Source organism: Salmo trutta, chromosome 31, assembly GCF_901001165.1.
Source record: "Salmo trutta chromosome 31, fSalTru1.1, whole genome shotgun sequence".
NCBI lineage: Eukaryota > Metazoa > Chordata > Actinopteri > Salmoniformes > Salmonidae > Salmo > Salmo trutta.
This window is the reverse complement of record NC_042987.1, coordinates 26089984-26114176: the sequence shown is the minus strand read 5'-3', so window position 1 is coordinate 26114176 and position 24193 is coordinate 26089984. Positions and strand designations below refer to the sequence as shown.

At 42.8% G+C, this 24193-nt stretch overlaps 1 protein-coding gene across 2 annotated transcripts in view; it reads right to left on the bottom strand.

Annotated features, from left to right (window-relative positions):
• Positions 1–1442: 1442 nt before the first annotated feature.
• LOC115169832 (enhancer of polycomb homolog 1) overlaps positions 1443–24193 on the bottom strand; it is a 46783-nt gene continuing 24032 nt past the window's right edge. For both annotated transcript variants that reach the window (XM_029725841.1, XM_029725840.1), the window contains 13 exons: positions 22334–22490; positions 20289–20434; positions 19752–19958; positions 18395–18543; positions 17857–18013; positions 17408–17569; positions 17032–17121; positions 14636–14784; positions 14053–14417; positions 4147–4271; positions 3827–3968; positions 3069–3447; positions 1443–2781 (listed from right to left, as the gene is read on the bottom strand). In XM_029725841.1, the coding sequence (XP_029581701.1) occupies positions 2709–2781; positions 3069–3447; positions 3827–3968; positions 4147–4271; positions 14053–14417; positions 14636–14784; positions 17032–17121; positions 17408–17569; positions 17857–18013; positions 18395–18543; positions 19752–19958; positions 20289–20434; positions 22334–22469 (2280 nt within the window). In that variant the 5' untranslated portion in view covers positions 22470–22490 and the 3' untranslated portion in view covers positions 1443–2708. The remainder of the gene's footprint in view (positions 2782–3068; positions 3448–3826; positions 3969–4146; positions 4272–14052; positions 14418–14635; positions 14785–17031; positions 17122–17407; positions 17570–17856; positions 18014–18394; positions 18544–19751; positions 19959–20288; positions 20435–22333; positions 22491–24193) is intronic.

Below are 24193 nucleotides of genomic sequence, written 5' to 3'. Positions count from 1 at the left end.
CCGCCGCAAGACCCACTGGTTGATGCTTATTTATAAAACCCTCTTAGGCCTCACTCCCCCTATCTAAGATATCTACTGCAGCCCTCATCCTCCACATATAACACCCGTTCTGCCAGTCACATTCTGTTAAAGGTCCCCAAAGCACAAACATCCCTGGGTCGCTCCTCTTTTCAGTTCGCTTCAGCTAGTGACTGGAATGAGCTGCAACACTCAAAACTGGACAGTTTCATCTCAATCTCTTCAAAGACTCAATCATGGACACTTACTAACAGTTGTGGCTGCTTTGTGTGATGTGTTGCTGTCTCTACCTTCTTGCCCTTTGTGCGGTTGTCTGTGCCCAATAACATTTGTACCATGTGTTGCTACTATGCTGTGTTATGTGTTGCTGCTTGCTAGGTTGTCGTCTTAGGTCTCTCTATGTAGTATTGTGTTGTCTTTCTTGTCGTGATTTGTATTTTTAATCCCAGTCCCCGCAGGCCTTTTGGTAGGCCGTCGTTGTAAATAAGAATTCTCTCTTAACTGACTTGCCAAGTTAAATAAAAAAAGGTCCACCACCCAATGGACATCCAGCTAACTTGACACACCTGTGAGAAGCATTGGGGTCAACATGGGCCATCATCCCTGACACCTTGTAGAGTCCATGCCCCGACAAATCGAAGCTGTTCTGAGAGCAAAAGGGGGTGCAACTCCATATTAGGAAGATGTTCCTAATGTTTTGTACACTGCACCACTCCTGACCAGAGCCGAGCCCTATTACATTTTAATCCAGCGTTTCCCAAACTCTGTCCTGGGGACCCCAAGGGCTGCGCGTCTTGTTTTTTGCCCTAACACTACACATATGATTCAATTAATGATCTCAAGCTTTGATTTGAATCAGTTGTAGTCCTAGGGGAAAAAAACTAAACGTGCAGCCCTTTGGGTCCCCAGGATCGAGTTTGGGAAAAATGGTTGGTCATTTAGCAGACGCTCTTATCCAGAGTGACTTACAGGAGCAATTAGGGTTAAGTGCCTTGCTCAAGGGCACAGATTTTTCACCTAGTCGGCTTTAGGCCTGGTAAAAAATTGGTTTACTAAATAGGGTTGCCATTTGGGACACAAATGTTTGGTATGTCATTATCACCAATTCCAACAAATCCCTATTAAACTGTACAGTTTAGAGTAAACCATCACCACTAAGCTCAGGGTCGCACTCAAATAGCAAACCGACCAAAACACAGGGATCTACCAGAACTTGTCCAATGCGACCTTGTTTTCGGTTGCAAAATGAATACAACCCTGCTTCCTCTAGGTACAGATCTAGCATCAGCTTCCTCTCCCCCAATTCTAACCTTAACCATTTGTGGGGAAAATGCTAAACTGAACCAAGATCAGTGTCTAGGGTAACTTTAGCCTACCATGAACACATGGGACAATGTGAATTTGAGACAAAAAACAAGACATGCTGGTCCAAACAATGCCCTGGATTTTATTTGTGAGAATTCAGGAGGATTTTTTCTTCTTTCATTTAGAGGGTCTCAAAGAAAAAACCTCATGGATCAATTATGATGCCATTGGAATGGGCATTCAGATTGTGGTACAAAAACTAACCAGTAGCCTTGTTAAGTACCGTACTCTTCACAGAAGAGAGCTTGTATTTCCAAAAGGAAGGCACCAGATACTCGTTTACCTCGGCCTGGCAGCCTTCAGGAGAATTATTCTAAAAGCAAAGAAATTTATTTGTATACATTTTTCGTTATGTATAAACTGGAATGATACATGTAGTCAAACAGTTACTGCATTCTTCTCCCTTATATTTCATCAACAAGTAACAAAATAATGAAGTTTCATTAAGGAGCATACAATCATTATCAAAAAACGGAAGGGGGGATACAAAAATAAAAATTCACAAAATAATTGGGGAAGGCATCTTAAACACAGGTAATCCGACAAGAGAGCTAAATCATAAAAGCAGCATTAACCCAAACAAACTAGTGCTTAGATAAGTCAGACAGCAGTGACTTTTGAGAACTTCATCCCCATTTTGTTACTTGTCTCAAAAACAATTAAAAATGGAAGATCTTAAGCAACCGATTACCCACAGCCACCAACTCTGTATGAATGCATGTCATCATTTGTTTCCACATGAACCAACAACCAGGAATCTGTGAGTGAGGACCGCCTGGTTATGTTCACAATACACAAAATACAGAGAAGTTCATAGCTACCTAAACACATCGACTACAGCACGGGAACCAATGAGGGAAGAGTTTACAAATAATTAAAAACGAACTGAAAAAATTCTAAACACTGCACAATAAATAGATAACAGCAGGTTCCACACCATGCACTGACGTGACGACACACTGTTGTACAACTCCTCACACCACTTGCAGTTTGTCTTTTGAAAATGTTTAATCCCAAGTGCAAAACATCACAAATGAACAATTTCTGTATTCAAGTAATGTTATATACAAGGGTGGTAGGGTATTACAAATATGCACTACTGTACTTACAATTGCCATATTCATAATTTACAGACGTTGATATCTTATTAACAGTAAAAAAAAAAAAGACAAGCATTGCAATTAAGTCCCAACAGTTGCCATGGAGACAGTGTTGCATGCTGTGTGAGCGCATACCACTGCCTCTTCCTTGCATTCACAACTCTACGATGCATAGCACCTAAATGAGTTCCCGGCTGAGCCCTTAGTCCTGCCCGTGTTCGGAGGCTACGTGACCTCCATGGCCACTGTGTTGTCCGATATGGTGTTTAGTGCTGGCTTGTCTTGATCCTGATTTTCCCTGGATGCAGGTGGAGAGAAAACATGAACAAATCAGAGACTGTTCAACAATATCTACATTCATTGACTCAAACGGACCGGTAGGTAATATTCCTGAATCAGCAGTTTAAGCTACGGTGATCTGAACACCAAGTAATAGTCAATTTCTCTACACTGTGTCCCAAATGGACTCTATTCCCTCTGTAGTATACTACAGCTCTATCAGAGCCCTGGCCAATAGTGCACTATAAAGGGATTAGGGTGCCATTTGTGACAGGCACACACATCCATTCCCTCCCCCTCTCTCACCTTGGCACCATGTCCATTGACGGGGTGTTTGTGGAGACCTTGGGAATTTGACAGTTAGCGGTGGCGGCCAGCTTTAAGGCAGATGACGACACAGCGACGTGGGCGTGGCTTAGTGTCCGGGGTATGTGGCGCTTGGTGAGGGCCCCCCCAGCGGGACCCCCGGGGGAGGACATGCTCAGACGGAGGTTGTTGTTGTTCCCCATCAGGACCTGAGTGGCGGTGGACTTGGCAGCATTGGTGTGGGTGTGGGGGGTGCCATTGTTGAAAGTGCTGGGCAAGAGGAAGGGGGAGGAGGGGGTAGTGGTGGTCAGAGGGCTAGGGGTGGGGGCAGCAGGTGACGTAGATGCTGTGCTAGTGAGGTGCAAGCCCTTGTAGACACCTGTTGGAAGGGAGAACAGAACACAAATCATTACGTCTGAATGGTACTCGCTGAAGCTATACAAGCAGTATCCCCTTTGATCGGTTCCAACCTTTTGTTTGCTTCTGTGAAAGCTCTGCGTTTAATTGGAAAAGCACTTGCAGGTCTGAGATTACTTGTTGCAGGTGCGTGGGAATTATTTGATGATATGTTGAAAGAAAAAGACAAACTTGCACACTGCCCTTACCGGATTGACTTGTTTTTTTAGCTTACATACCGGCCTTATGGCATTGGTCAGTTTTCAAAGTCCAAAGTGATACCTACAAACGCAATGTGCGAGTTTCTCCTTTCTTTCAAGCTCTTCTTTTAATACAAAATGCTTTGGTGCAGTCAATGTTACCTGAGGGTGAAAGGACCCCGTTGACCCCACTGCTTGGCCCTTCCTCATCCTTAGCCTTCAAGGCCAGCAGCTGGTCTGTGGTCACCAGGGCAGTTGCAGCAAACTGGGCACTGGCAGAATCTAACATCTTGGAGACCAAAACCTGGAAGAGGGGGACAACAAGAACGTATTAACACAAAACTGAAGAGACTACCTGAGATGGACAGAGACAGGAGCTATATGTAACATGCATCTCAAGAGTAGGGGTGCAGATCTAGGATCAGGTCCCTCCTAGATCAGTAATCGAATACTGAGCAGCCCAGGTCAGAGAGCAGGCAAACCTGTGTGCTGTTGGCAGTGGAGGTGGCGCTGTTGGCTTGTTGCTGCTGTTGGATCTGCTCAAGCTGCTGTTTCTGCATCAAGGCCAGCTGCTCCTGATGCTGCTGGTATTGCTGGGCGGTGAAAGCTGTAGGAAACACAGAGAGAGGAAAGAGAACCGGTCACACGGATCGGCCACATCAATATGGGGTGCAACCAATTTTCCGTCCAATCTTTTTGTCACTGTGCAAATTTCAGGTCTGCCGAGCACAAACTTGAACATTGTGAAAATTCTGTGCAACTTCTAGCGTGCGTTTATTGTGAACACTGAGGCTGAACCCGCTTTAAGTTACAGTTTCAGACAGTGGTCAAGTAGGCTACTGTGGATGATCATAATGTAGGCCTAGCATCACAAAAACAATGGGGAATGCATCCCATAACATGGAAATAGCTGTTCTATCATTCAGCCTATAGTAGCAGCCAATGTGTGGTGTTCAATGTAGGCCTACATTCCATGAGACTTTTGAGAGAAAAACCATGCAGGGCTTGACATTAACCTGTTTATCCACTTGTCCTTCAGACAAGGAGGTGACTGAACATGTTGTGTTGTTTGAGGCAAGAAACCACTTTACAAAATAAAATGCATTAGTATTCCCATACCATTATTACGCTACCCTGTGCCCATTGGCTACTTAGCTTATTCAAGCCAGTCTCAAAATACAACACTACCTGTTTAAGAACAAAAATAAGCTCTTTACCCGACTCACTTTTCACATAGGTCTAGAAATGTACATGTTCTGTACTCTTATAAGAAGCAATTTGATTTGATTTAAAATAAATTTGATTTATAAGAAGCAATCACTGCCCCATTGCTGACTACAAATTATCTATAACTGGGCTTTCAACTCCCTAACTAGTAAAGGATATGAACAAATGTGCCCATGTCGCTACATGCAGCTCTCACTTTCAAAACAAGCGCATCTACTCACGACTGCTCATACTGTAAACAGTCCAGTTCAAAGTGAATAGCACAGAGGCATTATGGCAATGGTCTATTTGCATATAGGCCTACTGCAGCTCTGATTGGTTACGACACACCGATCTGTGTAGACTACGGGCCTGAGTTGACTGTCAATGCAATGGAATCCTACTCCGATGTGTCCTGCCTACAACAAAATGTCTTCCATAGTTTTGCATGCAAAGTTTTGCACAGTTCCTTTTGTTTCTGGAATGTTGCATTGAAAGCTTAGAACCAATGCAACATTAGCCACTAACATATGGAATTGTTTTAAGATGGTCATACCAAGGATTATTTATATTTGATTTAGAATTTTAAAGACCCCTTAAGGCATGGGTGTCAAACTCTGGCCCGCGTAATTATATTTGGCCCGCGAGACAATACCAAATTACAACTAGAGCTGGCCCGCCAGTATTATACAGCGCATTCACCGCTAATACTACGAATCCCATAATGCTCTGCTGTTGTTTTCGTGCGCCAATCAGGACAGGACCCAGAAACGCCCTCTCCTCTGTGACAGTAGTCATAGCAACATAGACGCTACAACTGAATTCTACAGACGAAGAACCGTATGTGACATTTAAAAAAAAAAAAGAGATATACATGAAAAATCATTATTGGACACCCTTTTTCTATAGTGAACCGGTTTCACAAGCTTTCCACGCGCTAATTAACAATATTTTTAAATTTAAAGATAGGCTCTCGTGGAATAACCGTTTATGTCAACCACTCAGAATGGACGGACAAGCGCACAACTTTTCTGTTGCTGATGAAAATCGCCGAAATGTGGGAAAGAAACGTAAAACAAAACTAAAAGAATGGAAAGACAGGCAGAGGAAGATCTTACGGAATGCGGGAAAACCCTATACAAATCGTAAGGGTCAAGAAAAAACTGGGAAAAGCTGTCCAAGAGGTATGTGGAAGAACCGTATATCAAACAATCAAGCTAGCTAGCTATAGAGTACAGTAACTAACATGTATGTTCTGGGTTGTCTCATTTGTAACTATAGAGAAAACATATTAGCTAAAGTTCGTTGGCTACTAATTTATACACTATCGTTACAAATGTTATTGCTAGATTATAGAAGAAACATAGCTAGCTACTTTTTGTCCATCCACCGGATGATTCGACATGGCTACAGTAGCTAGCTAGTTATATGTAACGATCCACTGTATCCTGCAGGGAAGAGCGTGTTCCACGAAGTGCAGAAATGATTGTGGAAAGTTGACTGATGAGCGCAAGCTGCATCTGTTCAACAGTTTCTACACTGTCCCATACGAGAAACAACAAGCGTTGATTCTCTCCGGCTTAGAACAGGTTAGAAATAGGACAAAACTCCTATTATAATAGCTATATTGAACACTTGCATAGTTTAACTTTGACAGTAATGATACGTACATTAACGTTAACTCTAAAAGTGCAGTGTTACACAATGGTGCAATACAAACTCATTCTGTGTATAGGTTGGGAGTGTGTGAAAGATGGGGGTCCTGATCAAGCAATACCCTGAATGTGCTACAGTATATGTTTTACTATCAATAAATGTATATGTTCTACAAAGAGAAGAATACCACATCATCTGCAAAATTCTGGGTTTATAGGGACATTTTCAAACAGCAGTCTCAATTTCGGCCAACCCAGGAGTGACACCTGTGGCAAATGTGACACATTCTTCACTAAGATGTCAGCAGCAACATCTGAAGAGGACAAGAGGAAGATAGCAGTTGAAAGTGAGTTGCACCATCGAAAAGCCGAAAAGGCCTACACACAGCTTCAAAGTGACACTGAGTGGCTAAAGCCAATGCTGACTGGCATGTCATTTCTGTGGATCTATAGGGGGTGATGTACACCCCTAATCTGACCCACTCCAATGTCTACTATCAGCGGCAGCTGTCAAATTTTAACCTTTGCATCCAGGAACTTGGAAAAGAAGATCCTGCATACATGTGTGTTTGGCATGAGGGGATTGCACACCGAGGGTCCATTGAGGTAGCAAGCTGCATATTGAAGTGGGTGAAGACAAAATTCACGCCACTCACCAAACCAGAGGTGCGCAAGTTGATCATCTTCAGTGACAGATGCTGTGGGCAGAATAACAACTGGCGGATGCTCAATCTGATGTCGATGCTCGTCTCTATGGGTTACTTTACCCAAGTTGAGCAGAAGTTCATGGTCTCTGGTCATTCTTTTCTTCCTTGTGATCGATCTTTTGCCACCATCGAGAAGAGGTGCAAGGAGTCAGTCCTTCATAAACCTGATGATGTTTCAAAGATGATACTTGAAGCACAACCAGCGAAACCATTCAAGGTGATGAGGATGCAATGTGAAGACTTCAGGCACCTTCCAGATTCTGTCCTCAAGCGACCAGCTGGACTACAGATCACCTCAGTGAGGTGGTTAAAAGTCACAGGTATTGCACAGAAAATAGTTTACTAACATCCCATCAACATGCAAGATGTGGTTCTAACAATAAAATATCCTAATGATTCCCTTTTTTTTATTCATTACAATATACAGTACATCTCTCTGTCACCACATTTAGCATTAACTCTAAGCAGTTAACTTATTTACTGCTGTCACCTCAGTACAGAAGGACATTTCTTGCCTTTAGCATGGGTTTAACGCAATTCAAAACTTAATTGCTGATCATAGTGTTAAACGCAAAGAGAATGGTTTTCTGAACGTTTTGTAATATTGACCTTAGGGACCTGCATAATGGACATGCATATTGGCACATCACATTGATCCATATTTGATATGTACAAGTTGTGCTTCTTTTGATTGAATTAATTTAATTGTATTTCTATTTTTGTAGTTATTCTATGGTATGTTCACATTGAGGGCTTCATTTTAAATGAGACTAAGATTTCATGACTCAACTTTTAAGAAAAGTCATCAGTGCTAAAGTTGATAGACCACCTTTAAATGAACCTCCATACAAATTAATTTACTACATATTGCATTTAAGTTATTTACATGAAGGGCATCTGTACTTGAAAGTACTTAAAACATCATATCAGGTGTTAAAAAAGGACATCTTACAAGTGTCATGCAAAATGTCACATATACTGTTCTTCCACAAACTGAAATCATCGCTGGAGATATACTGTTCTTCCACATTCTAAAAATTAAAACAGCAATAAAATAAGTATTTTTTGAAATAACAAAAAAATATCAATTGTTGTTGGAAGATATGAGTATGGTGAATTATTTGTCCACCATAAAACACCTAATGTGGTACACACAATTAATAATATAAAAATAACTAATAATATAAAAATAATATAAAAATAACTGATTATCTTAAAATGGAAAAATTGTCACATATATGGTTCTTCGTCTGTAGGATTCATGTCAGCGCGCTATCCCTTCCCAAAAATGGCGAAAATGGGCACAAAATGGCGAAAATGGGCACATCAGATTAGATCAGTGTGCAATAATTAACGTTTTCTTTGTGCACTTTTTCTTGCTACAAGGCATGGGCTTGAATGGTTGATTGATTTATTATCATTTTATTTGTAAAATTATTAGCCAGTGGAAAAAGTTTATTTTGGTATTTAAATCAGAAGGCTGCAAATAGAAAAGAGGCATACGATTTTTATTTAAATTTGATTTATTTAATAAATGAATGCCATTGATGTGTTTTTTCATTTGAAATTCGATTTTGCATGTCTCCACTATTAAATTATATATTGTATGGTAATAAGCGATGCTTGTTCCATATTCAATGTTAAAGCAAAACTTGTTTGGGTCCATATTAAAAGGTTCATTTGTTCAATGTTGGCCAGCGACTTTGTTCAAGTTTTACATTTTGGCCCACTGGGTATTTGAGTTTGACACCCCTGCCTTAAGGTATCAAAAAACTATTGAATGAAACATTGAATTTGGCATTACCGCTGTCAGCCAATAAAAACGCACTGAATGACATATTCCCCCAAAAAGTTTGTTCTGACGTGTCTGTCCTATATATGAAAAATACAAAAATCAGGAAACAATTTTATGTACGGTGCATTTAGAAAATATTCAGACCTTTACTTTTTACACATTTTGTTATGTTACAGCCTTATTCTAAAGTGGATAAAATATTTTTGAAAGTGTACTCAATCTACACAAACCTTTGCTATGAGACGCAATTTAGCTCAGGTGCATCCTGTTTCCATTGATCATGATTGAGATGTTTCTACAACTTGGAGTCCACCTGTGTTAAATTCAATTGATTGGACATGATTTGGAAAGGCACACACACCTGTCTATATAAGGTAGAGGTCGACCGATTAATCGGAATGGCCGATTAATTAGGGCCGATTTCCTTTTTTTACACCTTTATTTAGCTTGGCAAGTCAGTTAAGAACACATTCTTATTTTCAATGCCGGCCTAGGAACGGTGGGTTAACTGCCTTGTTCAGGGGCAGAACGACACATTTTTACCTTGTCAGCTCGGGGATTAAATCTTGCAACCTTACGGTTAACTAGTCCAACGCTCTAACCACCTGCTTTACATTGCACTCCACAAGGAGCCTGCCTGTTACGCGAATGCAGTAAGAAGCCAAGGTAAGTTGCTAGCTAGCATTAAACTTACCTTATATAAAACAATCAATCAATCATAATCACTAGTTAACTACACATGGTTGATGATATTACTAGTTTATCTAGCCTGTCCTGCGTTGCATATAATCTCGTAGGTACACGTTGCTCCAACGTGTACCTAACCATAAACATCAATGCCTTTCTTAAAATCAATACACAAGTATATATCTTTAAACCTGCATATTTAGTTAATATTGCCTGCTAACATGAATTTCTTTTAACTAGGGAAAATGTGTCACAAAATGAGTCAGGGTATATGCAGCTGTTTGGGCCGCCTGGCTCGTTGCGAACTGTGAAGACTATTTCTTCCTAACAAAGACAGCAGACTTCGCCAAACGGGGGATGATTTAACAAAAGCGCATTTGTGAAAAAAGCACAATCGTTGCACGACTGAACCTAACCATAAACATCAATGCCTTTCTTAAAATCAATACACAGATGTATATATTTTTAAACCTGCATATTTAGCTAAAAGAAATCTAGGTTAGCAGGCAATATTAACCAGGTGAAATTGTCACTTCTCTTGCGTTCATTGCACGCAGAGTCAGGGTATATGCAACAGTTTGGGCCGCCTGGCTTGTTGCGAACTAATTTGGCAGAATTTTACGTAATTATGACATAACATTGAAGGTTGTGCAATGTAACAGGAATATTTAGACTTAGGGATGCCACCCGTTAGATAAAATACGGAACGGTTCCGTATTTCACTGAAAGGAAAAACGTTTTGTTTTCGAGATGATAATTGCCGGAGTCGCCCATATTAATGACCTAATGCTCGTATTTGTGTGTGTTTATTATATTATAATTAAGTCTATGATTTGATAGAGCAGTCTGACTGAGCGGTGGTAGGCAGCAGCAGGCTCGTAAGCATTCATTCAAACAGCACTTTCGTGCGTTTTGCCAGCAGCTCTTCGCTGTGCTTCAAGCATTGCGCTGTTTATGACTTCAAGCCTATCAACTCCCAAGATTAGGCTGGTGTAACCGATGTGAAATGGCTAGCTAGTTAGCCGGGTGCGCGCTAATAGCGTTTCAAACGTCACTCGCTCTGAGACTTGGAGTAGTTGTTCCCCTTCCTCTACATGGGTAACGCTGCTTCGAGGGTGGCTGTTGTCGATGTGTTCCTGGTTCGAGCCCAGGTAGGAGCGAGGAGAGGGACGGAAGCTATACTGTTACACTGGCAATACTAAAGTGCCTATAAGAACATCCAATAGTCAAAGGTATATGAAATACAAATCGTATAGAGAGAAATAGTCCTATAATTCCTATAATAACTACAACCTAAAACTTCTTACCTGGGAATATTGAAGACTCATGTTAAAAGGAACCACCAGCTTTCATATGTTCTCAGCAAGGAACTTAAACGTTAGCTTTCTTAAATGGCACATATTGCACTTTTACTTTCTTCTCCAACACTTTGTTTTTGCATTATTTAAACCAAATTGAACATGTTTTATTATTTATTTGAGGCTAAATTGATTTTATTGATGTATTATATTAAGTTAAAATAAGTGTTCATTCAGTATTGTTGTAATTGTCATTATTACAAATAAACAAACAAATAATAATATAAGATTTTTTTTAAATATAAAAAAATAAATAAATAAATAAAAACCGGCCGATTAATCGGTATCGGCTTTTTTTTTGGGGTCCTCCAATAATCGGTATCGAAAAATCATAAATCGGTCGACCTCTAATATAAGGTCCCACAGTTGACAGCGCATGTCAGAGCAAAAACCAAGCCATAAGGTCGAAGGAATTGTAGAGCGCCAAGACAGGATTGTGTCGAGGCACAGATCTGGGGAAGGGTACCAAAAACATTATGCAGCATTTAAGGTCCCGAAGAAGAGTGGCCTCCATCATTCTTAAATGGAAGAAGTTTGGAACCACCAAGACTCTTCTTAGAGCTGGCTGCCCGGCCAAACTGAGCAATCAGGGGAGAAGGGCCTTGGTCAAGAACCCGATGGCCAATGACAGAGCTCCAGAGTTCCTCTGTGGAGATGGAAGAACCTTCCAGAAGGACAACCATGCAACAATCCCTGCAGCACTCCACCAATCAGGCCTTAATGGTAGTGTGGCCAGACAGAAGCCACTCCTCTGTAAAAGGCACATGACAGCCTCTCAGACCATGAGAAACAAGATTCTCTGGTCTTATGAAACCAAGATTGAACTCTTTGGCCTGAATGCCAAGCGTCATCTCTGGAGCAAATCTGGCACCGCTCATTACCTGGCCAATTCCATCCCTATGGTGAAGCATGGTGGTGGCAGCATCATGCTGTGGGGATGTTCTTCAGCGGCAGGGACTGGGAGACTAATCAGGATCGAGATAAAGATGAACGGAGCAAAGTACAGAGATCCTTGATGAAAACCTGCTCCAGAGCGCTCAGGTTCCCCTTCCAACAGGACAACGACCCTAAGAACACAGCCAAGACAATGCAGGAGCGGCTTCGGGACAAGTCTCTGAATGTCCTTGAGTGGCCCAGCCCAAACGGCACCCTATTACCTAGTTAGTACTTGTATGGTAGTTAGTACTTGTATGGGCCTTGGTTAAAAGTAGTACACTATATGCAAAAGGTAACATTTTGGTTCCAACTGCGCAGCTCCCCCGGGACTGCCAGTCAGAAGAAATATCAGAGAGAAGCATGAGAGAAGAACTTCACTCAACTTTCTGGGGTTTTTTCCCCTTACCCATGGAAACCTAACATAATAAAACAAACCCCAACAAAATCCATTTGTTAAAGCTAGAGATCTTTTTTTATTACATAGGCTGCGTCTCAATCACCACATCAGCCAATATCGCCTTTCCGCATCTGTGCTGAAAGGTAGCAGAACTAGAGTGATGTTTATCAGAACATGATATGCCACACCTGTCAGGTGGATGGATAATCTTGGCAAAGGAGAAATGCTCACTAACAGGGATATAAACGAATTTGTCTACAACATTTTAAAGAAATAAGCTTTTTGTATATATAGAACATTTGTGATCAACACTTTACATGTTGCGTTCATATTTTTGTTCAGTATACATGTAGGAAGGGGTAAAAGTGACTATGCAATCAGGATGGATAATAAACAGAGTAGCAGCAGCCTATGTGAAGTATGAAAGTGTGTCTGTGTGAGGCATCAATATACGTGTGCAAATAGTCCGGTTAGCCATTTGATCAGCTGTTCAGCAGTCTTATGGCTTGGGGGGTGTAGAAGCTGATCAGGAGCCTTTTGATCCCGAAATTGGCGCTCCGGTCTAAGGCACTGCATCTCAGTGCAAGAGGTGTCACTACAGTACCTGGGTCGAATCCAGGCTGCATCACATCCAGCCGTGATTGGGAGTCCCATAGGGTGGCGCACAATTGGCCCAGCATCGTCCGGTTTGGCCGTCATTGTAAATAAGAATTTGTTCAACTGACTTGCCTAGTTAGATAAAAAAAATATATATAAAAAAAGAAATACCGCTTGCAATGCAGTAGCAGAGAGAGCAGTCTATGACTTGGGTGGCTGGAGTATGGCAATTTTTGTAGGCTTCTTCTGACACCGCCAGGAATAGGAGGTCCTGGATCACACATGTTTTATTGACTGGGAAAGGCCACGCCACATGAATGCCCAACATCACAGCCATTCAAATGTCAGTCATGAAGGAAATTGATCATTCATTAGAACCTTGTCCCCACCACGAAAGGAACAAGAGACAATCTATTACTGTGGTGGTCAACTAAGGGTGCGTCCAAAATGTCCCCCTATATAATGGACTACTTTTGACCAGACCCTATGGGTCCTAGTGCACTATATAGAGAATAGGTTGCCATTCGGGAAGTAGACTATCAGCAGCAAAAAAGCAGGGGTGGCAGGGAAAAAAAAATCAATCCAACACGTCTTCAACAATTTCATGCTTTTAGACTTTTCCAATTGCCTTTCTAAAACACCTACCAAAGTAAGGGTCGCTCCTTTTTCATATAGCTAGTTAAAAAAAAACATGATTCAGTGACTTTTGAGCTAGTACTGTGTGTGTGTGTGTGTGTGTGTGTGTGTGTGTGTGTGTGTGTGTGTGTGTGTGTATATATATAGACGTGGACTGTGTGTGTATAGACGTGGAGTGTGTGTGTGTGTGTGTATAGATGTGGAGTGTGTGTGTGTGTGTGTGTATAGACGTGGAGTGTGTGTGTGTGTGTGTATAGACGTGGAGTGTGTGTGTGTATAGACGTGGAGTGTGTGTGTGTGTGTGTGTATAGACGTGGAGTGTGTGTGTGTGTGTATAGACGTGGACTGTGTACTTGTCTATGGAACGGCATGCATGCGCGTGCAGATAAACCTATAACCTCAGGCCCTACTCACCAGCTGTGGGGGCCGTAGGGCTAGCTCCTCTCAGGGGGCCAGTGGTGCCAGCCAGGGTAGAGGTGATGTGACTCTGGTTCCTGCCCAGCCTCCTGAACAAAGGATCTGTGACTGTGTTGTCCTCGTCGTGTAGCGATAGTGTCCGGGGCCTAAAGTGCCTCCATCGGCTCGACTTAATGTTCAACAGTATCCGATTGAGGTCCGCAGAAGAGGAAGAATAAGAAGAGGTTCTGTCCGAGGTATTTGTTTGTGAGGTACTAGCAAACTTGTCTGTGACTGGAGAGTGGACAGGCAGGTCAAGCATTTCCGAGTCCAGCCCATGAAATACATTGTCAAAGTCTGTGTGCGCCCTGTCCAGCAAAACCCTGAGGGAGAGAGAACAGGGTTAAGTCCTTCTGTTAGCAAGGCATTCATTCATGCTATTGGTCCCAGAAAACTATTAAATTGATCTCACATCAACAGATCTTAATATTAATTGGAGAGTGGTTATATTTGTCCTGCCCCATCACTCAGCTGTTTACCAAAACAGTGGCAACCCTCCGTTTGAATCCCAGATTGCCCTTTTTACCCTACAGTAACCTACCTGCCCCCCCGTCCCAGGCGGCGTCGTGCCATGCCAAGGCAGCGTGGTGGCACGGTGAGGGTGGTGAGGCAGTAGCGGTAACGAGTGTCTCCCAGACCTCCCTCTGACGGACTGACCCACGGCCAGCTGCCACCGTGGTCCAACCGAGACTAGTGAGACAGACACAGGAGGAGCCATTAGACATAGGACAAGTTTTAGACATGGTCTCTAGCTCAGTAGAGCATGGCGCTTATAACGCCAAGATAGTGGGCTCAATTCCCGGGACCACCCACACGTAAAAACATGATGCACTCATGACTAACTAGTCTTGGATAAAAGCGTCTGCTAAATGGCATATATTATTTATAATGCAAGTTACAATACATGGCCAGACAGAATGCCACAGGGACAATATGATTACGTGTATGTTCAATTTCCTGCATTTTGTTTTGAATTAAACAAATATACACAAAGTATGTGGACACCCCTACAAATCAGTGGACACGGCTACTTCAGCCACACCCGTTGTTGACAGTTGAATAAAATCGAGCAGACAGCCATGTAACCTCCATAGACAAATATTGCCAGTAGAATGGCCTAACTGAAGAGCTCAGTGACTTAACGTTGCACCGTCATAGGATGCCACCTTTCCAACAAGTCAGTTCATCAAATGTCTGCCCTGCTAGAGCTGTCCCGGTCAACTGTAAGTGCTGTTATTGTGACGTGGAAACGTCTAGGAGCAACAAAGGCTCAGCCGCGAAGTGGTAGGCCACATAAGGAATAATGGTCTGGGGCTGTTTAAATTTAAGCATTCTAGTACAGTTAAATAGTTACACACACACACACACACACACACACACACACACACACACACACACACACACACACACACACACAGCGGTCTAAGGCACTGCATAAGGCTTGACAACAGACACTGGTTCGAATCCAGGCTGTATTACAGCCGGCTGTGATTGGGAGTCCCATACAGCGGCGCACAATTGGCCCAGCATCGTCCAGGCCGTCATTGTAAATAAGAATTTGTTCTTAACCGACTTGCCTAGTTAAGGTTACACACACACACCAACAAGTTATTTTGTTGGCATTTACGCATGCCCCCATTTCCAGTAAAACATAATCAAAACGTATTTCACTTACTTGCTGTGCTGTTTCGTTCATTTGTTCAGTCGTTTCATTCTCAACCAGGATTTCTATGGAACGCCGTTTGGGTCTTTGCGTGTCAAAAAAGATACAGTAGCACTGTCAAAGCTGTACAAAAAAGTCTGCAAACACCAGCCACGAACGATATGTTTACAATACCGCGTTGGTAATAAAGCATAATTTGTTCAAATAGTAGAATTATGCTTTACTTTTATTTTGAAGGACAACACTATTTGACGTGTCAAACAACACGACAATGTTGATAAAAGTATAGCATAATTCTATTATTTGTATTAATTTGGATCACTGTCAATGACATACCTCTATTTTGAAGGCAAACAGCAAATTCCACTATTGTGTCTAATCCTTATTGTGGCTAGCTTCACAACACATAACCCAGTCCGGTCGAGTCTCACTAGCCAGATGAAGCTAGCTGGCTGCTTATAACGTTAGCTTTGGGCAACAGGGTTAAGTAGCTGCCTAGCTATTTTTCATGAACTGAAGTTCAATTTCAGTAGGCGAACAACAAGTATCTGTACTGTGTCTATCTTTTTTGACACGCAAAGTCCCAAACGGCATTCCATAGTATGCATGTAGTGAAGCTAATAGCAGTGACGCTATTACTGTGCAACACCGGTAGGGCAGCATCTGAAAAATAGCACACTTGGTAGTGTGTACCGGTGCTCGACCAGTCTGCGAAAGCCAACATCACCCACGACAGAGAACGGTTGATTGTCAAGGGCAATGAACTTCATTATCTTGGCTTTACTGGATTTCGTCTTTGAGCTGTCTCGCTAATATGTTCTTACTCTTTCAAATGACTGCTCGGTCCACACAGCAGACATTGTGTGGGCTAGGTTAGGAATGCTGTGTTGCACGTGTAGTGCAAACTTTTACGTGGCATCATTACATCATATAGGTATGCACGGTAGCTTTGACATCGGTTTTTAACAGCAGTGTTACACTAGACATCAGAACGATATCGATGTTTGCATTTTTAGCTAATATCGTCCGATTCTGATATGTTCACCGATATACCGTGCATCCCTAGTTCCAACATCTAGTGAAAAGCCTATCCAGAAGAGTGGAGGCTGTTACAGCAGTAAAGGGGGGACCAACTCCATATTAATGCCCATGATTTTGGAATGAGATGTTCGACGAGCTTTTGGTCATATAGTGTATAATGTTCAGATTTTGGGTACAAAATGAACTTGTGTAAATGTATAATAAACTTATCAGATGGAGTCATTTATACTCACAGCATAATATTGACAGCCTGCTTTCCTTCGGAATGAAAAGGAACCATCTGGGTCATTCTCCTCCTCAGCTTCTGAGGAGCCTGAGTGCACCTGGAGAGAGGGAGAGCAGTCACAGGTCACCAAAATGACATTATGACCAAATAAAGAAGTTTCCCCCACAGACGTCCAAGGCCCAATCCCAAATCCACCCTAAGCACTTGGAGATTTGACAGGTGACAATAATATGATCATAGCTCCATCTTGCCCTCTGATAGGCTAGGTGGAAGTCTCACCATATTGCTTATACCAATCAAATCATCTCAGATCTCCAAGTGCATAGGACGCTGGGTCTAGGGGTCCATTTGGGAAGCAGCCCATGTCTAACCGCTCTGCCTACCTGGGAGTGCAGCTCATCATCTGAGCTGGGGAAGTCATACTGGTGGACGTCCTTAGCGTTGAACACAGAGGGGCCAGAGTAGTGAGGGGCAGCAGCTGACAGGGGTAAGACTTTAGGCTTCCTCTCATACTTCCTCTTCTGCCTGACGACAGTCTTCTCCGGCTAGAAGGGAATGACAGACATTTCAATTCGTCACTCACTTGCTAGCAATTGTTTGGGGGGAAAGCAGGAAAAAGCCTTTGAGTCATTGGCCCGTACTCACAAAGTATCTCTGAGCAGACATGCTGATCTAGGATCACGTCACTTTCTCCATTGTGATCCAAAAGGCAAAACTGATCCTAGATCAGCAGCACTCCTACTACGAGACACTATGTGAATATGGACCAATGAGATCGACCTCTTTTTTTCCCCTCACACACACACACACACACACACACACACACACACACCTTGGACTTGTACTCCTTGTGGTCCATGTGGTCCTGGTGTCTGTACTGGTTGCTGTTGGTCAGCGGCGCCAGGGGAATAATATGGGCAGGCTTGGCCAGAGCTCGCTGGGCCAGCACTTCAGCCATGATCTCACCACCGAAGTCCGACATAACGTTCCTGGAAGGGCAAAGGTCAAAGTCAAGTTATAATCGACCAGTTGAATAACTCAACTGGATCTCAATCAAATCACCAGACAATCAAAACTGATTTAAAACACTGTTTTGCAACAGAAGTCCAACTCTAGTCTCTTAAACAGATCCCAACCATTCCACTACAGTAGTACCATAGATCGTATAGGCCTAATTAATGGTTGGCAAGCTGGCTAGCTAGCAAACATATACCCAAGCAGATATCTACAAATGCATTGTTGTATACAATATTTTACCACATTTAATCAATTTCCAGAATGAAAGTTGTCCTGACTAAGATGACTGGCATCCTAGCAACATGACTTAAAAAAAAAAAAAAAAAAACGGTACATCTATGAGTAGTACCCACCTCTTCTCTACGATCTCCAGGGTGAGGTGCAGCAGCTCTCTCTTGCTCTTCTCCCTCCTCTTGATCATCTCCAGGATGGTGACGGCTCGGCTCAGGTCCCGCCGCAGTTTCAGCATCTTCTCATACCCAGCCTCCTCGTTCTTACGGTTCTGAGGGGGGCAATTTCACCATTAATTGACTCATCTGCTGTCAATAACCTAGGGTAAGCCTATGATTAGTTGAAATGGAAATGCGTAGGGGTACACACACTTGGGGCCAGTTTCCTGGACACATAAAGCCTAGTCCTAAACTAAAAACCATGCTCAACAGGAATTTCTATTGACCAGGACTAGGCTTTATCTGTGTACGGGAATCATGTCAACTACCCCTTATAATATTGTCAGAGACCTGGCCGTGCGGTGCCAGGACAACAACCTCTCCCGCAATGTGATCAAGACAAAGGAGATGATTGTGGACTACAGGAAAAGGAGGACCGAGCACGCCCCCATTCTCATCGACGACGCAGTAGCGGAGCAGGTTGAGAGCGTCAAGATCCTTGGTGTCCACATCAACAAACTATCATGGTCCAAACACACTAAGACAGTCGTGAAGAGAGCACGACAAAACCTATTCCCCCTCAGGAGACTGAAAAGATTTGCTATGGGTCATCAGATCCTCAAAAGGTCCTACAGCTGCACCATCCAAGAGCATCCTGACTGGTTGCATCACTGCCTGGTATGGCAACTGCTCGGCCTCTGACCGCAAGGCACTACAGAGGGTAGTGCGAACGGCCCAGTAAATCACTGGGGCCAAGCTTTCTGCCACCCAGGACCTTTATATCAGGCGGTGTCAGAGGAAGGCCATAAAAATTGTCAGACTTCAGCCACCCTAGTCATAGACTGTTCTCTCTGATACCGCACGGCAAGTCTAGGTCCAAGAGGCTTCTAAACAGCTTCTACCCCCAAGCCATAAGACTACTTGAACATTTAATCAAATGGCTACCCAGACTATTTGCATTGCTGCCCCCCCCCCCCCTTTTAGTGCTGCTACTCTGTTATTATCTATGCATAGTCACTTTAATAACTCTACCTACACATGTACATATTACCTCGACTAACCACTGCCACAGCACATGACTCTGTACCGGTACCCCCTGTATATAGCCTCGCTATTGTTATTTTACTGCTGCTCTATAATTATTTGTTACTTATAACTGCTGCTCTTTAATGATTTGGTATCTATATTATATATATTTTTTAACTGCATTGTTGGTTAGGGCTTGTAAGTAAACATTTCACGGTAAGGTCTACACCTGTTGTATTCGGCGCATGTGACAAATAAAATTTGACTTGCCCCTGGTTTAGAGGTGGGATCCTACCTTTCTGGTCTGCATCTTCTCCGTCCTCCTGCGGAAGGCCACGTAGGGGTCTGAGGTGCTGGAGCCGTCCCTCTTCTCCTGCTTCACAGTGGGGTGCAGCGTGCCGTGCTTGCCGTTTTTCCTCTTCCTGGTCCAATAGTCAAACACTTCCTTGATCAGCTCGTCATCCTCCTTCAACAGCAGCTTGGCCTCCTGCAGGCTCACCGCCTGATCGGGGGAAGAGGTGAGGGAGGAGCAGGGGGTCACATTTGGGAGGTGGCAGGGTCTCTGTTCTGATCCCCTGACTGTAGAGTAACCATTTCTGGTTTCTGTAGCGTGACACAGCTTGATGTGCAAGACAGTACACCCCCCTGGACAGGATGCTAGTCTGATGCTATGACTGCCCATTGTCGGCTACTCCCTCTTCTCCCATCAATTGACACCCTATTCCCCGTGTAGTGCACTATTTTTGACCAAGGCACTTAGGGCTCCCGTCAAAAGTAGTGCACTATATGTAGGGAATAGCGTGCCATTTGGGATGCAGATTCCAAGACTTACCTGCTGCCCACTGCCTTTCTCCAGACGGTCGACCATCTCCTCAAACTGCAGGAAGGTGATCTCCATCTTCTTCTTTAGCTTGTTCACAAACACCTCGTCTTCTGTGTCCAGGTCATAGTCCGGCTGCTCCGTGTCCAGGGTGAAAGCTACAGGTGAGAGAGGGAGAGGTGTGAACTTCAGACACGAGAATGGAGTACAAATCTAAAGTTAGACAGACCATACCGATCATTTTCACAGGTACTTGCTGATATTGTTCATGATGATAAGTAGCCTATACTAGAGAAATGTGAAGTTTGAAATGAAATACGTTTGCTAATATGGGTGATTGATTGTTAATTAAACAATTGATGGCTACAACAGCCTAGTAAATTTATACACTGGTTCTATTTTCAAGAATTTGGCATGCGGCTCACACCAGAGGACGCGTAAGGTCTGCCCACGCCGGCAAAAGCTACGCATCCATGACGCCCCAGTGTAGCTCTCCTGTTACCACTGAGCACACATGCTAACGTAGTAGCATCACAGTAGCCTGGTGCTTAAGCCAATGCATTTCCATTTCAACAGTTCAAAATTAGAGCTAGATGCTCCCTTTTCCTATTACGGGATACGAGAGACCTTCTAGCCCATCTTTCCAGTTTGACATAATGCTGACTTATGTCCCGAGCTACTAGTATTTCAATTCTGACTAAAGCAATGGTTGTATTGATTGGGGTAAAGGGATTAATTTACATTTGGTCAGTTCAGCAAATCGAGCCAGAGAAACTTCATGGCAGCATCTTGGCAACTGCATTTAAAATTTAGCCAATGACACTTTCAAAGCCCAAGACTGATCACAATCCTGAATCCAAAACAAACACACCTTCATTTAAATTCCAATCATGTTAGATTGAGTTTTCGGCAGCCTCTACTAACAAGGTAACATGAATTAACGTAATTGCCTAGCTATAATGACACAGAAAAAGTTGTGGGAAAAAAATCAAGTTACATATTGCAATATTATTTTGGGAGGATATAGATATTTGACTCTAAGTAACAATTGTTTTGCTACTGTAGGTAGCGTTAGCTAGCGCTAGTTGGCTGTACCTATTTTTCATCCCATCTTTATAAATAGTGAGCCAACAACTTTCAGAACTTATTTCACTGACTGATCAAAACTAGTTTTAGTCTTTCCTCTCTGCAGCAGACATATGGTGAGCAATATGTTTGGATCATCAGACATATGGTGAGCAATATGTTTGGATCATTAGAGCACATTATCGAATCGGCACCGAAGTATGGTGATAATATTAGTAAGTTCCCTGACAATTCCCAGGCCCATCTCACATCGGACAATAATGGCAAAAGCCCAGGAAATAACATTTAGCTGAGCTCTTATCTTGAGCAATAACAAATAGTATGATTCATGTACAAGAGGATTTGGCCTACTAAATTACTACTAAGGCTAGATCCCACAACACTTGAGAATTATGCCTTACAAGTCCCAACTACTACCAACAAAACTCCTTGCCATATAGTGGTGGGGAGGAGGAGTCTACAGAAGCAACTTGACCTTTCATTTTCCAGATTCAGGTTCACTCAAACGTTTTACTATTGACAGTTACAGCTGACTTCGAGATTGTATATGGATTGGCTCTCCTTCAATATGTATTAGTTAGTCTCTGAATTGGTTAATGAAACTTTTCGCCACCAGCTCCTGATATCAGGGCATTAAAACTACTCATCACTCTATTGCCTAGCAACAGATAACATCTGTATATGTGGGTTATCAACACCTCTCCATAAACCAAGCTGAGGAGGTACGACCAAATGGACACCTAGACCCAACGTCTTAGGGACTTGTGATCTCAGAGGATCTGCCAGCTGCAATCAATATGGAAACAGTTCCACCAGGCCCTCTGATAGGCTAGGTGGAAGATTCATCATATTACTTATACCAATCAAATCCTGTCCGATTGCCCAAAGTGAATAGAGAGGGTGTTTGGGGCGATTTGGGACTGAGCGGTAGTATAGGGTACTAGAGCCTTGCAGCCAGGTCCATTACTCACGCTGTATGTGAATAAGCTGCTTTGGCATCTTGAACTCCCCGGGGTAGAGGGACTCGTAGTAGGCGATGTTGCCGTCTGCCTCCGGGACGGGGATGACCATGTTGTGTTTCTCTCCATACACTGACTGAGCCGACATGGCCCTCTGGAGATGGTGTTCCTAGAAAAATAGATCTTAATAATAATCAACACATTCAGCAGACAATTTTATCTGAAGCGACTTACAATCATGCGTGCAAACATTTTCATATGGGTGGCCCCCAGCGGGAAACAAACCCTCGATCCTGGTATTGCAGTCACCATGCTCTATCAACTGTGCCATACAGGACCACAGAGAGGAGTAGAGGAATGAGGTCAAATGAATGAACATACCTCTGCCCATTTAACAATCAAGTCAGACCACATAATAGGTAAATTGACAGGGTCAGCTGGAAGTTGAGGTAATTGACGCCTAGAGTGGAGTACATAAGTCAGAGTGAATCTCAAGCACTGTGACAGACTGCTATCTTATCCGTGAGGCTCGGAACAAATCAAGGGTGAAATCATTACTGATAGAAACAGAATCACCTTCAGAGTTTTTAGGTGATTGTTTTTCTAGTACTCTCAAACAAAGGACTGGAAAATAAAAAAACAGCAGGACTTGGCAAGGCCAGGGTAAAAGTGCAGGAATGGTCGTCAGTCACCGATTTACTAGGCTATTCCCCAGGTGCAAAACCCAAGTACACTTTATATCCAAGGCAATATGTAGCCTTAACTCATACCAGTTTCGTAACTAAAAATTCCTATTCTTCAGTTTCAAAGTCTGGGGGCTATTTTGGACCAGGCACCTGGCAGATTATGCACTTTACAGCAACAAATAATTACCGTCATCGCAAATCGCTACAAACCACCAGTGGAACAGGGTTTCCATTAGCCGGTAAAAGCCAGCTTTTAGCCAATAAAAATGAATTAAAGTGATTACATTTTTTAAAATCCCATTGCAATGTTTTCCTCAAGCACATCGAGTAGCCAGCCAAATAGAAAAAAATAGCCTGCCAGGCAACCACCGACTGTTTGCTCATTGCTGTTGCTCTAAGATGGCAACGCCGAACAAATGCGCCAATTGAATCTCAACAAGGAAACAGTCGGTACTGGTATTTGATTAACAATTATTGAAAAAGTATGGATTTCAGAAAACAAAGATGTGCAAGCAACTACAGAGGACAAACATTGGTACAAGGTGGGCATTTCATAACTAAACATTTTTGAAGTATTGACCTAGATTCCATAAAGCCTGGTCTCTTGCCAATGTCTGCTTTTACCTGATCTGAATATTTTGGCATGAATGGTATAACTGATCAAACTTCTGTAGGCCATATACACACACACACACACACACACACACACACACATCTTCCCTTATGAACTAATGTATTTTAGGCCAGAAAAAACACCATGTATGATTTAATGAAAATCAAACATACAGGGAAACTCAAGGTATTGTAGCCTACAGTGCGTGGAGGGCGAGTGAGACGAGGGCTCTGTACGCAGCGTTAGTCTCGCTGGCGCGTTTTGCTCAACAAAAACCAGCGTAAGCCCTCTGGTATATTCTAATGCCTTGATTTCATTGGAAATGCACAGCAACATTATTGAATACTTTGGAAAAATGTGTGGTATTGTGTTTACAACTGAAAACAGAAAATGTATGAATTTAGTGTATTGCTATTTGTTTTGGATATGGTCTAGGCCACGGGTACTCAAGTACTATTTGAGAAGGTCCAGACACAAATTTCCTAGGTGGCAAAAGGTCCAGATGGATAATGTAATTACACAGCGTAGTAAACGCCCACCTCACAACCCATGCGCACCCCTCCCCCCCAAAAA